Here is a 17,072-nt window from a genome sequence, read left to right as displayed (position 1 = left end):
CGGTGAAATCAACCAACAAATGGCCTAGTTATAGTTAATATGCATATTAATCTGGGATACAAGAATTTTAACAAATCGAAAAATGACACAAATAAACTTTAAATGGCAACTACAAACATATGGCTCACAAAATGCCTTGAGGATATGAACAAGGCAGCTTAATTCAAAATTGAGCCTAATAATCATTACAGAATTGAGTCATTACTGATGTGGCAGAGTCTAGCTCCTTTTCTTTCCTCTCCAGTACAACATCATCCACTTTGTCCCTTTCAAATTCCTTTTGACACCGGTTCAGTAGCAGCTTCCGGAAGTTTACTGTTGTATTGGGTTTGTCTGTCGTGGGCACCTTTAGCTACAATGAGACAAAAAGAGGAAATATATTGCAATTACATTAGATTTCAGAAGCTTAGAAATACAAAAGTACAAAATTCATTTAATGTGGTGCTGGAGTCAACATAAATCAATAGCATTAATAATAGGAAATTATATGTATAGCTATCCAATTTTAAATTGCAGAGGCACGCAACAAATGTAATATTATTAACACATTTTTCAAGAAGTTGAAATAAAACAATCGATTCCTAAAGATCCATTCTCACCTGGAGCGAACATTTGAATCGAATTGCGCGGTGACAAAGAGAAGTCTTTTTTATACCGTGAGTGTGTTGATTTTTTTTCGGCCCGGTGAGGAAATGCCCTGACCAATAATATACAGTATAAGCTTTAGATCATGTGTCAGAAGCTGTTGCAGTTACCAGTACCAGAGGAACCATGTAAACGATATTGCTGCATCACTACCCTCATCCCCTTTAAACATTTTCTGATCTTATGTGGATTGTCTTCATAATATATTCCAACTGCATTGTTTTGCTTTTGCATTTAATCTTATGTGACTATATCTTTAATATAATATATATTGCGGACCTGGGTAGCTCAGCGAGTATTGACGCTGACTACCACCCCTGGAGCCGCGAGTTCGAATCCAGGATGTGCTGAGTGACTCCAGCCAGGTCTCCTGAGCAACCAAATTGGTCCGGTTGCTAGGGAGGGTAACCTCCTTGGCGTCACGATAAAGTGGTTCTCGCTCTCAATGGGGCGCGTGACAATATGTGCGTGGATCGCGGAGAGTAGCATGAGCCTCCACATGCTGTGAGTCTCCACGGTGTCATGCACAGCAAGCCATGTGATAAGATGCACGGATTGACTGTCTCAGAAGTGGAGGCAACGGAGACTTGTCCTCTGCCACCCAGATTGATGTGAGTAACTGCGCCACCATGAGGACCTAGTAAGTAGTGGGAATAAGTATCGCTTTTTTAATGAAACATTTTACAGATCAGGGTTTCTCTTTGCCAAATATTAATAATATTATTACTAATGCTGTAACTTGCAGTGCACTGTGTGCCATTGAAAACCAAAAACAAAACTGTTATTGCTATGCTATTAATAGTCATTAGCAGTACTAAAGTATCTAATAATAGGTCAAGCTGAAGATTGGTTTTGTTGGGTGAGATCTGTTTTATTGCGTTCACTCTTGGGGCATTTAAATTTCATCATGTTTAATTATTAACATGCAGGGTTTTTAGCAAATATAACACAAGTAGATGTACATGACAATAATATATAGTCAAACATTTGTTTTAATAGTCATTATGAGTGTGCATTAGACCTTGATTTTAAACGAATGCACTTAACACAAGTATATACAATATGTGTGGCAGTGGCATATAATTAATATTGTTCCAAATGGTAATGTGTTTTAACCGTTAAACCACTTTTACACTCGATTCTTTCTAATCCCCCTTCAGACTGTATATACATGATAATAATGTAAATTAGTCCAGCAGGTGAAATGAAATAGTTTGTGAAGTGTCTCAAAATTTGTCTTCCTCGTTGAGCAAATCAACACACTCATCACGCTACTTCAACTGTTAGAGAGATGCATTTTATTTTTCTGATCTACTCGCTAGAGAATCGTTTGATCTACTCGCTAGAGAATCAAACTTGTCAAGTGGTTATTTCTTATAATCCGTTGATGGCAGAGGGTGGACCAGCTCCAGTACCTGGGTAAAACTGCTTGTCAATTAGCGAAACGTACTGTAATGTGTGAATGTGATAATGGTAAACATTCGCTTCGCTTTCTATTGGAAAGGGCCATTCGTCGAACAAACATACGCTTCGCTTTCTATTGGAAAGGGCAAAACATTTTGAGACTTGTAATTTGGACTGGGTAAAAATATAGATTTTCCATTGCATCTCAATCTTCATTTGAACAATCTCTATATGGTTTCTTAAATCGCACGATCGATCTTTCACTTTATGTGGCAACCATCTATAACACAAGTAAATCACTCGCATGTGCAACCAAATCTCACACTTTGAGACTATAAATGTCTATGATTAGCCACCTGCTAGTAAATGTTCAGATTTCACTCACATGTTATTGAATAGTATAGTGGAGAAGAAATGATTAGCACAGAGGTCCTTTCAGTGAGTGTTGAGATTGAAAGTTTGGTTTAAATCGTTTGGTGTGCCCAAAGACGAGATCCACGGATCCATCAGTCATTGAATAATGTCTCTTTTAATACTGTTTTTGTTCTTTAAAGTCAGTTGTTGGTTAGAAACAAAAAACTGAGATATTTAATTATTACGCATGGAGGCACTAAAGAAATTACGTATGTATATGTACTTACCGGCTGATGCCGGTACTCTTAAAGAGACAGTACAGATTTAGCATGTGTTCAACATATCAATCTAAATACTTGTAAATAGCACAAATTATGCATTAAACAAAAACATTTGACAAAAATATATATGCAACATAATATATGCAATTTCAAGACATTAACTGATGGAATAGACTGAATTTTCAAAATTTTCAAAAACTAAAATGTGACCAATTTGATGAAAAACTAATGATAAAATACTACTTTGGAATTGCACCTAGAAGGGTTACCTAGAAGGTTCCTTCATAATAAAGAGCATTAGCTGAGAAAGAGCTTTCTTTTTTGCAAGCAAAATGGACATTATAACAGAAATGTTCCCATATGATTCAATATCGAATTGAGATCGGTATCGAATTGAATCAAGAGCTTGTGAATCGGAAGCGAATTGGCAAATCTGTATCAACACCCAGCCCTACTACTCATTGTAAAACAAGGCAAAATATTGGAAAATCTAAAGAAAAAATACAGAAAGACAAATGATAAAATCAGTCTGCATTCACAATGAACCAAAACCAAACCTCAAACAAGCACGGAACATACCGTGGCCAGGCAGCGACACATGTTGGCATAAGCCACAGAGAAGCTGGGCTCATCGATGGCCTTCTCAAACACAAGGTCAATGACTCCTTTGAGCCTCTCCTCCGTGTTGATTGTGAGATCCGTCACCTGCTTTATCAGCTGATTGAACATCTGGGGTGTGAGCTTGTTCAGAATGCTACGAACTTTCCGGAACAACTCCTAAAGTGACAAAAAACAACATATGCAGCCATCACGTCGCAGATAATACTGATAGTTCACCCCAAAAATTAACATTCTATCATCATTTATTTGCCATTATGCCATTCCGATCCTGGTAGACTTATTTTCCTCTTGTTCCACAAAAGTTCCAGTCTGTCTTTTCACTACAATTGCTGAGGATTTTTATTCCACTTTAAAGCTTCAAAAAGGATGCAAAAGTAGTCCATTTGCATTATTCCAAGTCTTCTGAAGGCATTCGTTTAAGTTATAAAATAAGTACATTTTCAATGAAAATCTTGACATCTGTTGTACATTCATAAGAGAAGCCTGTTCATGTTAGAATTTTTGCAACAGCGCATGTAAATCAAGGACTGGGATATTCTTCAAAATCCTTTCTTTTTTGTTTTCGCAAAGAAAGTCAGTCATATGGGTTTGGAAAGACAAGAGGGTAAAGTAAATGATTCAAAATGCATGTGATCTACAGATGCAAATATACAAACAAGTATCCACACCTGAGTTTTTATAGCCTCTGGCTCTTCCGTGAGGCTTTCTCTCTTCATCCCAGGTTTCCAAGCATTCTCTGCCTTCTTGAGCTGGATGTCATCATTAACGGAAACATTTACAATGATCTTGCGTGGTGGGAGCCGCCGCACATTTAAAACCTTTGGACATGGGAGAAAGCAACGCAATATTGTGGATGAGCAAAACAACAGCTTTCTGAAAAGTCACTAAAATCTAACAAAAACATGTTTTGAATGTGGTTAACTATTGTGAAAATGTTGTCACAATGCAAAACAAATCTTAATCGTCCTAGAAACACACACACTGTCTACACAATCAATACAGCCGTCTAGAGTATTGATGCTGACTACCACCCCTGTAGTTGCGAGTTCGAATCCAGGGTGTGCTGAGTGGCTCCAGCCAGGTCTAAATTGTGCCGTTGCTAGGGAGGGTAGTCACATGAGGTAACCTCATCGTGGTTGCGATTAAGTGGTTCTCTCTCTCAATGGGGTGCGTTGTAAGTTGTCTGTGGATCGAGGAGAGTAGCATGAGCCTCCACATGAGGTGAGTCTCTGCGGTGTCATGCACAACGAGTCATGTGATAAGATGTGCGGATTGACTGTCTCAGAAGCAGAGGAATCTGAGACTTGTCCTCCACCACCTGGATTGAGGTAACCACGCCACCACGAGGACCAAGTAGGTAGTGGGAATTGGGCATTCCAAAATTGGGGATAAATAAATAAAATAACGCTGTCTACACTGGAAGTGTCCATTGCTGAAGTCTACTCAAGCTCACAGCTGATTGGTCCGTTCTTTCTAATTTTCATCATACCAAAATATAATTTCTTTCTTTTAATATTGGGCCTGAAATATGTTCTTGACGGGTTTCATGAGATTCACCCAGGTCTCTTAAACTTATCCTCCTAATTATTAAATCATGTCTGTGATGATAGGTTTAAAGTTTTTGTGTGAATGACTTCTGAAAACATAGTCACAACTTACTGGAGCTCCACGTCCTCCTGATATTTGCCTGCTGAAGTCAGCAAAAGCGGGAGTGAAATCGGGACCCCTAGAAATCAGCCTGGTATCCACCGATCTCAGCGGCAGCTTGTTTGGATTCATCTGAAAAAAGAAACAGAAATGTCTATAACTCAGCCAGCAGGGGGCGCCTTAACAAACAGCCATTCTAGATGCCGAGGCATGAATGAAACTGCAGACCTCCCACCCCTCCTGTTCTTGGTATGTTGAGTCACAATGTCTACAGCAGATTCTGGTCTAAGATCAGCCAAACCAAAACTAGCAACCCCCCTTTTCCTAGCACTACAGTGCTGAGGGGAAACAATATTTGCCATGCATTGTTTTTATATCAACAACGTTCAACAATTTACACTCCAGTCATCTTATGACTAAGAGACAGATAACAGCTAGTAACAGATGTCAAGTATGCATGTAAAGCGACATCTAAACTAGGTACTGAGATAGGAAACTGAACGTGCAGAGTGTATCTTTTTTTAGGACAAGAGAAACAAATCTCTTTAGAAGAAACTGAGAAATTCTAAACAAATTACTAATTTGTTCTAAAAACAGTTTTTACTAATCTTCAGAATTTTTTTAAATCCAGAAAATAAAAGGGTTTGAAACTGTGCATAAAACAGGGGCAGGGCATTTATGTTCCATCTTCTTTAGGCTATGATGCCCTCAGCCAAGAATGACATAACCGTAATGCAATTTTAATGGAAACAGGACGTCAAAGGGAGTTCCATGGCTGAGCGGTGCAGGCCCAGCTGAAGTTTAGAAACCAAGGGAGCATTCTTTTCATACTGTATTTTTCATGTTTGAACCCAAACAAGAAGAAAAATGTATGTCCGTATTTGCTGGTTTTTAGGGAAGTTGGCAAAGAATGAGCTTTGCACATTTAAAAATATTAGCCTTGGATCATTTTGTGTCATCTTGGGTTGATATTATCCTGGGTTATCTTGTTGCGTATACTTTACCATGGGTTGGTTTTTAATCCTAGTTATTCAAGTATCAGAATACACACTGTAAATTTTAAAAGGTTAGTTCACCAAAAAAAAATAAAAAATCAGTCATTGTTTACTCACCACTGTGTTGTTATAACCTATATGACTTCCATTCAAAGGGAGAAATTGTGAAAAATGTTGTGCTCAGTGATGTCATACAATGGCAGTTTATAGTGACCACCTCTTCAAGCTTCAAAAGAATGCAAATGTATAATTTAGAAGTCTATTAAATTATTGTATGTGACTCATGATTGTTATGAAAGCATATGATACGATTTGGTGAGAAACAAACTGAAATCTAATGTATTATTTATCTACAATGACCGTTGATCTCCTGTGCGCGTTTCATGATGGGGCATGAGAGCAACAGTTCACGTAGACCCTTCGTGACATTGGGGCATTCAAATGGAAATGTGTTTGTTTATCTAAAAACAAAAGCAAACACAGCGATAGCAACAATAGAAAACAACACAGCTGCACACAAAACAGAGAACAGAACTAAGCTATTTACTAAACATGTCTAAAGAGTTTGTAGCCAAAGAATTTATGCATTTCTATGCCCAGCCTTATTTTTATTTTTTGGACCAGTGCCAGTTTACAGCGGACAGTTACCAGCACGGTTAGGACAAAAATTCTGATTACCATAGAAAATAAACCTTTTATCGCAAGTCGTTTGCCGTCAGATTAGGAAATGGTGTGACTGTGGCTGCCTTTAGTGTCCTCTATGTTTCTGTTTTCGGAGTACTCCATTCAAAAAATAACGCTGGGCATAGAAATGCATACATTCTTCAACTACAAACTCTTCAGACATGTTTAGTCATTTCTGTTCTCTGGTTTATGTGCAGCTGTGTTGTGTTATGTTCTGTCACTATCGTTGTGGCGGACCCGTTTTTAGATAAAAAAAAAACGATAAGCTTGAATGCCCCAATGTGCGAAGGCACTGCGTGAACAGTTGCTCTCGTGCACTATCATGAATGCGCACAAGAGATCAACGGTCAGTGAACATTTTCGCAAAATAATACATTTGATTTCAGATTATTTCTCACCAAACCGTATCGTATGCTTTCATAACAATCATGAGTCACATACAATAATTGGGCTCTCTTTACTTTTGGGCTCTCTTGAAGCTTGAAGAGGTGGTCACCATGAACTGCTATTGTATGACATCACTGAGCACACATTTTTTTCACAATTACTCCCTTTGTATTAAGAAAAAGAAAGATAAATAAGTCTATAACCACACAAGGATGAGAAAACAGTGACTGAATTTTCTTTTTAGGGTCGACCTAATCCTTAAAGTCATTGCATACATACATATGCAACCTGTTTTAATAACTATTTGTCCATCTGTGGAAATGTCAGCATGCAATTTAAATAATTAATTAATTAAATCATTTAGTCCAGTTCAAACATTTGCAATCCCTGTTTGACATTTTTAACCTTTGCAATCAAACTAAACATTGTGTGACAAATTTTGGAGACTGTACGAAGCATTTGAATATTTCAAGAGGCAAGCATTGCTTAGTCGGTTGCTAAACATATAGTCGTAACCAAACAACCACGTTGTTTATGCTGAAAACCTTTGGCACCACAATTCAGGGTTTGTGCCCCAAAAGCAGTAGGGTTACACAATGTGTGCTTATACCTTTTCAAAATTAGAAAAGTGAAACCTTTCTTGACCCATGGTAAAATGTGGCCTTAATCTGGGGTTAAAAATGATGATAACCCAGAGTGATGCATAGTGTGCCTTGAATGTGCCGATTAGATGTCTACATTATAATACTATTATTTTATTAATATTGTGCACTTCATGTCATTGATGACAAAATTCAACAAGCAGTTGAGGCAAAACATGGAGCAAACACTTCTGGCAAATGTAAGAAATGAACTTGAAAAAACACCTTGTCTAGCACCACATCACTGATTTGAGGCAGTCCCTCTGGCTTCTGCACGCAGGCGGGCATGAACTGAAAGCTCAACAGGAAGTCCCGGTCATACTGCTTCTTGCCATTAGATTGCACAAGACCTGGGATAAGAAAAACCCAGCAAGAGTAGGTCAGGTATGTTAACAAGTTTGTCTAATTTATTATTGAATATAAAAGAATAATACATTAAAATAATATAACAAATTAAAATAATGAAAAATGGTAAAGCGCTTTTTGGTACAAACCTCTATAAAGACCCCATGAAAGCGTTTTGAGGCACTGATCTAAATGCTGGTGTGCCACTCAAAAATATGCACCAACTAAATAATATTGAGCAGATACAAACATTCAAAATGTACAGTGTTTCTCATCCAGGAAAACAGGCCAAAAATATTAAATGACCCATATTGCACTCACAGGCATACCAATAAAATGTTCTCTAGAATGAGAATGTTCCCTGCCATCAACTAACAATAGCAATTTGCAAATCATGATTCAGGTCTATGAAATAAACTAAATTAATTACTGGCTAAGGCCGTGTGTCCACCAAAGCATTTTTGGCAGCTGAAAATGCCAGGCGCTCTTCTGAAAACACCCAGCTGGGAGCGCTTTGGAGGCATTTGTGTTATCAATAAGTACTGAATGTAAAAATGTCACAAGGCACAAGGTAGAGTACTTGCTCTGGATGAAGGGAAGGCTGAAGCACATAATGTTCCTCTAAGCATTATTTTCATATTAATATTGTGGTAGTCCGGGAATGTCATCTGGTACAGACATGAATACTCCGAGACCGGCAAACTTCTCCATTGTCGTTGTACAATAAGTATGTGACGGTTGGTCAGTGTGATATTTGTCCTGCCACTCCTCCACTGTGATCGGATGGCTGGGTAAAAAGTGATGAGCGCTGCGTTATACCCGAAGTTGAAAATTCTTCAATTCTCAGCGACCAGAAAAAAATGCCAAGGACGCAGCGCTCAGCATGGAATAAATGCTCAGCGCCTCGTCATGCTGCTGGCTTTTTTTAAATACACAGTGCTCCCATTGCAAACAACTGAAAAAATATACTGGCCTCAGGAAAAAAATGCTTTGGTGGACACATGGCCTAAATAGAAAAAGGGACAAGCCCTTTAACATGTCCCATCCCAACTTTCTATTTCAATAAAATAAACGTCAACTCAGGATTTGTTTCCTTGTTTTTAAATGTAAATGTAAAGCCTGCTTCTGTGCTATTTTCACAATGAAATCAGGTTAAAACACCTGTAAAGTAATAAGTAAAAAAAAAAATAACTATACAAGATGTTTAAAATATTTTTTTTTTTATAAAAACTAGCCAATTCTGGACTGACTTTGTTAAAAACCTTTTTAATGTGTAAACATGCAAAACAATTTTCTCATTAGGACTAGAAACTGTAAAAACAGGAAAGAAAATGTGCGTCCAAGCCATTTCATGGGGTCTTTACAAAAAAGAATAATAATAAAAATCACATATATACATATATATATATATATATATATATATATATATATATATATATATATATATATATATATATATAATTATTAAGGTTGAACAATTTGGAGAAAAAAATCAAATTGCAATAAATGCAATATGATTAACTTAAAAGAACTAGTAAGCTATTGATTTTTACTAAAATTAAGTCAAACTTAAGTCGTTTTAACCTCTTATAAACTGCTGGATTTTTGGGCTGTCATCTAAAATGTTTCACATTCACATTTAAAAGCTCCCTGTTCACACATAAAGTGTACTAACTTCATAAATATGGTCATATTTTACAGATAACCCCCTATACATCAAGGGACTTCAGTGTTGTAAGTGATAAAATGGCTTGCCATATAACGCCTCCCCGTGTGGGTCTGCAGAGTTAAATAAATACAGTAAAACATAGGGGAAACTTTTTTTAAATCCCATTCACATTGTTTCAGTTCAATGTGTACCTATTTTCGTCCACTTTGTGATAGGGTCTAATCCCACTTTATATCATTACCTAATAATAAGTTCTTATTAAGATAAATTAATCCAAAATATATATTTTTATATGAATAACAATGATGCTGATAATAATAATAATCATTATTATTATTATTATTATAAACAATAATACTATATTTCTTCAATAATGTTATCTGGTTAAAACCTCACGCTTTTATTTTGGTGGAAAGCTGAAGGAAGACCTTTGTGTTTCTGTTTGTAGTAGAGTTTACAGTGGCCTTTTAATGCAGTAAAATGCCCTCATCCACTATTCTGTCCACAAATACCAGGTGATATGGGGTTACTTTAGATTTAGATAGCAACTCGTAACAGAAAGGCATATATGGAATTACACAAATGTAAATCACGAGCCTCATGCATGATCAGAGTTAGTGTAATACACTACAGACAGAACCGCACTAAAACCACTGAAAACACTGAATCATGAGCCCAACCTGTGCTTTGAGTATGTGTATATTTGAGTATGCTAAGCACATACAGTAAGTGCAGCAAACAGCCAGTACAGACAACGTATTTCTTTAATGTAATCACAGTCCTTGCAATTTAATAATCGCACAAGGTCATATTGCGATTTTGATTATATTTCGATTAAACGTTAAGTCCTATAAATGAATAATTAACTTACTGTGAGAGAATCAAAAAGGCTAGGCATCTAGACTAAACAGAACCTACTAACCGTCCTGCATGAGTGGAGTGGGGGAACACATAGACCCCCTGCTGTCCCCGAGCGTAACACCACTGTCTGTGCTCTCCGTCTCCACACCGTTCCGCAAGGACTCTGTCTCGGTCTCACCGTTCTCCTCTGAGAGATTCTCTTGGTGCTCAGGCATTGGAAAGGGACTGCTGTCGGTCTCTAAGGCTGGCTGTAAGACCGTCTCCTCTCCTGCAGAGTCATCCTTAGATGCCTCATCCTGATGTACAGTTAAGAAGAAAAGCATTACACAAGGGGTGAGATGAGATGGACTGCATAATGGTTTCTTTTAATGATAACAATGGCTGTGTTCCAAAACCTAGTGAGCAGTTTTGCAGCCTCCTGCCTGCATATCTGTCTTCTATGGCAGCATCCTAATTGACATGGAACCTCATAAGAGATTGATTTGGTACGATCTACATAGGCAGCAAATCTGTGCACCATTTGAATAACATTCCTCACGCACAGTGTATGAGAGAGTCAACTTTCAATTGATTTCCATACATAATTCAGCCAAAATGAAGTATCTTCGGGGCAGTTCAATGCACTGTTTTAAAATTATTTTTCTATGCAAACATGCACTAGATGGATGTCTTTGAACACTGCACTGCGTCTCGTACCTCCACACACAGACTTTCTCTCACCTCATTCTCATTCTGTAGTGTTTCCACAATCGTACTTTCTTCATTTGTTTTCTTCCAAGACTTTGGTACATCAGAAACAGCTTGGGCTATCACAAAAGGGTCACAAGAGATTGATAAGTACACAAAATGTTGAGTCATCCTAAATCTGTGGTTCTCAAATTGAGGGGTGTACTGCAAGGAGGGCGCAGAAGACTGCGTGGTTTTCGTGCAAATCTAATTTCCTTTCACACATTAAAAAAATATGTGACAATACACGTTTGCATGTGTAATTAGTTCTTATGTACAATTATTATGCTTTTGGACACATGGAGGTGTTTTTGTACACTATGATAAATAATATTTGTAATGCTATAACTTTTTGATTGCTTTATCGTATCAATAAAAAATACAGTTGACATGATTGAGAACACAACAAACTTAGTTTTTTGGATTCACCATATTTACTCCTAGATATATATATATATATATATATATAATATCAAATCAGAAAAATTTAAAAAATTTTAGGGGTGATTTTTCATAATCATGATCATAATCTATATCAATAAAAAAGTTTCCTTTACACTTGACCCTTTTTATAAGCCTTTATTTTTGGGTATACCACTGAAACAGGAAATCTTTAAAAACACCTTCAGAGCTTAAAGGGTTAACATTGCTCCTGCATCTCCATTTTTCTGTTTTTGTATGTTTTATTCATATAAAAAGTATCAAAGTATATAGGCATTATGGAAATGTTTATGTAACAAAGTATATAGAACATAACAGAACAATGAATCTTAGTGACAAAAAGCTTATTTTTATAAAAGTTAATTTTGTCAATGAAGGGTTTAACTTTTCATTATTCAGCAAAAAAAGCGAAAACTGAATAAATGCATTTTGTTTTAATTAGCGTGACCATTTTCTTGTTTCAAAGGTGGCGTGACCAAAAAAAAATATATTGCGCATAATTCAGTGCACGATATTAGCTTTTTTTTAAAAATTATAATAATTTCGCATAATCAACTGCAAACTCGCAGTCTGGCTTCAAATCCCATTGGATACAATCTTAAGTCTCATCCAAAGTTTTTTTATTGTGTGTTCTGAATATTCCATTTCACTTGGAAATACACCATATTACAGAAGTAAAATGGGTCGCAAATGCCAGTTTCAAGTTGACTTTAAAAGGAATATTCCGGGTTCTATTGTTGTCAAAAGTACCGGTACTTCGGTACCAAGTGTTTTTGTAGTACCGAGCACTGACTCTATCCGGTACCAGAGCGCAGTATGAGTGACACATGACTGCTTTAAAATGTTCACAGGCTTATTTAGAATGCATATTCTGTTACTCCTTTTACAATGGACAATTAATCCAAGTGATGTCCTATTGTGATATATTAAACCACTAAAGTCTTCAATCTTACTCTGGAAGAGCTGCGTACTTTAAATAAATCTGTTCCGCTCAAACACTGGAAACTCCACAGACATTGAGAATCTTTCACGTTGTAGGAAATGACAGGGCAGAGCACTAATCTACTGTGAACAACGCACCACATGTATACTATATATTTATATAATTAAATCACAGCATTTGCTCTTTAATCTCAGCTTTATTTATATAGTATTTAAAACAACAGAGTTGACCAAAGTGCTTCACACTAATAAAACTTAAAACATTTATTTATAAAACAATTACCACATACACAAACACAAGTAATCTAAAATACAAACACTCCAAAACTGTGTGTTTGACATGTCATTTGTCAAACTCAAAGGCCAGTGTAGAGATGAGATTTCAGACGTGACTTTAAAGTCTTCAATGTTCACACTAGAACATATCACACACTGTTTATCCGGAAAAGTGAAGCTTCCGGCAAGAAACACACGATATAATAAAAGCATAATTCATAATAAAAGCTAGATGACTGAAATTGAATAAAAATATATGACAACTGTATAGTAAAATTTTATATTCACTGTAGTAGTAGTAATAATAATAATAATAATTCATCAAAATATCACAAGCAGCTGTTGAATAAAAGAAAAGGCAATGACATGTTGAAAAGTTCCATTTTCACTTGTTTAAAGAATGTATTGATTAGATGATTAAATTAAATGAAACTTTAAAAAGAAATTCTGGAAAGTTCTGAAAATACTACTACTACTACTAATAATAATTGAATTATAATTATTTAAATAATTATTACATATTTAAAAATACCTAAACTGATCTGTTCAATAGCACATTATATTATTAGCATCATTTTGCTGTGTTATCGAAGTTGTTATCGAGAACCGTGAAATTTCACTGGTATCGGTACCGACTACTGAAATTTTTGTACCGTGACAACACTATCGGGATCAATGCAAATAAAGCTCAATCGACATCATTTGTGGCATAATGTTGATTAATTTAGATTTGTCCCTTCATTTTCTTTAAATAAGCAAACATCTGGGTTACAGTGATGCACTTAAAATGGAAGTGAAAGGGGCCAATCTGTAAATGTTAAAATACTCACTTTTTCAAAGTATAGCCACAAGATCTATATGAATGTTAACATGATTTTAGTGTGATGAAATCGCTTACTAACATTTTCTGTGTAAAGTTCTTGCCAATTTTACAACTTCTTGCAATGACGACTCAACGCTCTAAACCAACTGTAAAATGGACTATTTAATCAACTTTTACATACCTGTGGGAATGAGCTTTCTAGAGTTGTTCGGAGTCTGTGATACTAAAGTGTCCTCCTTTTGGACATCCTCTGAGGTCTCGTTCAGCTCTGGTGCCTCGGTGGTGGCAGACTGTGCTAGTGGTGCCAAACCAGGTGGTGGGGCAAGAATAGAAGAGGTGATAGAGGTACTTGAAGATGCCTGCACAGTAGTTATTGAGGGCACAGGTGCAGCTAGTGAAGTGAGATGCTCTGTCTGGAGTTCCTCCACGGCCACTGGTACATCTTGACTGGACTCCTCTGTGGATGAGGCACCCTGGGTTGGCATCTGAGCCAGGGCTTCTTCAGGTTCTTCATAGCTTGGTAAAGCCGTTTGAGACTCTGCGAGACCACTGAGGGACGGTGAGGGCAAAGTAGACATACTAGAAGTTTCTGCAAAAGATTCCTCCCCAGAGATGACCCGATGTGTTAGAGCAGTGGTGGTTGTTGGAGAAAAACGTTCAGGTTCTCCTGCAGCAGTTGGTTTAACGCAGCCACTTGAAGAATTGGAAGGAACATTGGAGGAAGCTGGGGCCACCTCAGGAGAAGAAGTCTTTAATAATGGAAGACTTAAGGCTTCACTCTTCTCTACAGAGGACTCTGAAGCCCTGGGTCCAGGAGATTCAGACTGTATGGGGTTCTTATTTGGCCTGTCATCTATAAAGATGGCAAGAGAGCGATAGAAACATAAAGACAGAAAATATAATAAAAATACACATTGGACATGGAGTTATACCTAGGCTGGGCTTGCTTTCCATGGGTGCAGAGCGGAGTCTTTGAGGTGGGTTGATATATGCCATTTGTTCTGGTGTCTGACAGTTGCTTTGCTGCAGTGGGTTGAAAAAATAAAAAAATGCAGACAAATAAGTAAAGTGTGGCATTTCCTTGCAGATCCAGACATTTGCATATTTAAGGTAGATGGGTAGATTAAGGTAGAGCTGGGCATTGACACAGATTTCCCGATTCGAATGTGATTCAAAAACTCTCGTTTCGATACCTATTAATATGGGTATATTTAAGTTATAATGTCCATTTTACTTATATATGCAATCAGTTTGACGATTCTTAACACCAATTTCCATACCAAAACAAAATGATTCATGACAAGAAGTAATAACAAAAAGATAAATTACAAGTAATAGACTAAATAAAAACAATAGCAGCAGTACCAAGTATTTTTATACTCCTGAGACTTTTTAAATAATATGTCTCACAGTTATTGTATATAACTAACTATATTATTAAAGTCAAAATTTTAATTCTCTAATCATTTATTCGCCCTCATGCCATCCCAGATATGCATGACTTTCTTTCTTCTGCTGAACATAAATTAAGATTTTAGAAGAATATTTCAGCTCTGCAGGTCCATACAATACAAGTGAATGGTGACCAACATTTTGAGGCTCCAAAAAAGCACATAAAGGCAGCATAAATGTAATACATAAGACTCCAGTGATTTAATCCATGTCTTCTGAAGTAATCCGATCAGTTTTGGGTGAGAACAGACCAAAATATAACTTATTTTTCATAATAAATCATGTCATCCGCAGTCTCTTTGGCGATCATGATTTCAAGCTGAAGTGCAATCTAGCTTGAAATCATGATCGTGCCTAGAGACTGCAAATGGCAAGATGTGAAAAGTTTGGTGAAAAGGAAGTTATATTTTGGTCTGTTTCTTACCCAAAACCAATTAGATCAAAAGACATGGATTAAACCACTGGAGTCATATGGATTACTTTTATGCTGACTTTGTGCTTTTTAGAGCTAAAAAATGTTGGTCGCCATTCACTTGCATTATATGGACCTACAGAGCGGAGATATTCTTCTAAAAATCTTTGTTTGTGTACTGCTTCTGGGTTGGCATGAGGGTGAGTAAATGATGAGAATTTTTGGGTGAACAATCCCCCCTAATTACCTAAACAAGACAATCATTTCTGAAGTCTGTTTTACAGTTTAGGCGCAAATCCACCTTCTCAACGCTCTCAAGAGTACACACACACATTATCCACCTAATGAGGAAAAACATTAGTTTACAATGAGGGGCTGGTAAATCTGCAATCTGAATCAGATGGTATCAGCAGTACCATGTTGTGTGGACATGTACCCTGGCAATACCATGGTTTTTTATCATGACATTTTTTGCTAGTACCATAGTATTCTACCATGCAAATACAATAGTGCATGAATATGGTAATCATTCAGTACCATGGTACTACCACACAGTACTTTTTTTGTAAGATGCTGTTATGGGCAACAAGTGGATTGCTACACACTTTGCCATTTATACATTTACCAGCACTCTTAGTTGCTGATATATATATATATATATATATATATATATATACATACATACATACATACATATACACACACACACACACACACACACACAAAAGCATAATATGTTGCAAAAAACAGCATAACGCTCTCAGTGATTTATAGGGATTAGATTGGGGGCAGACTGAGTGAGATGAAACTAATCCTGTATTCCAGAGAGAGATACACACAGAGGGAAAGTGTATGTATGTGTGTGTGTGTGTGTGTGTGTGAGAAAGAGTGTGGTGGGTGACTGTACAGTACATGTCTGCATAATAGCCTTAGACAGGTGATCTTAAAACAGCCGTGCCAAGGACCCAATGGACAAGAGTAGGGAAAGCTTAAAGAGGAGTTAATTAAAGACGTATTAAACACTAATATAACAGAGGAACTATGGAGAAAATTGTTAAGTACAGCACTCTGCTGAAGCAAATAAACATTTGATTTGCAAATAATAGGGATGTGCCTAACTAAATATTTTCAAAATCATCAAGTCGGTGGGTTGCTGGAATGACTATTTGAGTAATAAACAATGTATATTTCTTGCCTGTGAAGGAGTGGGCGTGGAGGATAGGTGTCCTGAGGGCGGGGTTGGTGTTGAAGAGGGGCGGCATGCAGGTGGGTTTAAGGTGGATGCGGGGTGCCCGCCAGGAGGAGTGAGATTCCGGGTTCCAAACATGATCTCCTCTGTAATGTCTTTTCCACCCTGGTTGGGGTCTCGGATCCGGATCTGGGAGGTCAATAGCACAAAACAACAAAAGACAAACTAAAGCAACAGATTCAATCATGGTTGTTCAAAGGGATTTCAAAAGTACCGA

General features: G+C 37.0%; 1 protein-coding gene across 3 annotated transcripts in view; it reads right to left on the bottom strand.

Moving 5' to 3' along the window:
- Positions 1-17,072, bottom strand: part of eif4g3a (eukaryotic translation initiation factor 4 gamma, 3a) — a 75,344-nt gene that overhangs the window by 19,734 nt on the left and 38,538 nt on the right. For 2 of the 3 annotated variants that reach the window (XM_052101546.1, XM_052101549.1), the window contains exons 9-18: positions 16,802-16,993; positions 14,675-14,765; positions 13,924-14,595; positions 11,255-11,340; positions 10,596-10,830; positions 7,885-8,009; positions 4,965-5,084; positions 3,974-4,123; positions 3,264-3,461; positions 206-352 (exon numbers count right to left, since the gene is read on the bottom strand). In XM_052101546.1, the coding sequence (XP_051957506.1) occupies positions 206-352; positions 3,264-3,461; positions 3,974-4,123; positions 4,965-5,084; positions 7,885-8,009; positions 10,596-10,830; positions 11,255-11,340; positions 13,924-14,595; positions 14,675-14,765; positions 16,802-16,993 (2,016 nt within the window). The remainder of the gene's footprint in view (positions 1-205; positions 353-3,263; positions 3,462-3,973; positions 4,124-4,964; positions 5,085-7,884; positions 8,010-10,595; positions 10,831-11,254; positions 11,341-13,923; positions 14,596-14,674; positions 14,766-16,801; positions 16,994-17,072) is intronic. The other variant, XM_052101548.1, reaches the window with a different exon arrangement.

This window comes from Xyrauchen texanus, chromosome 32 (genome assembly GCF_025860055.1).
Source record: "Xyrauchen texanus isolate HMW12.3.18 chromosome 32, RBS_HiC_50CHRs, whole genome shotgun sequence".
NCBI classification, from domain to species: domain Eukaryota; kingdom Metazoa; phylum Chordata; class Actinopteri; order Cypriniformes; family Catostomidae; genus Xyrauchen; species Xyrauchen texanus.
The sequence above is the reverse complement of the archived record's forward strand: the minus strand, read 5'-3'. Positions and strand labels throughout refer to the sequence as shown.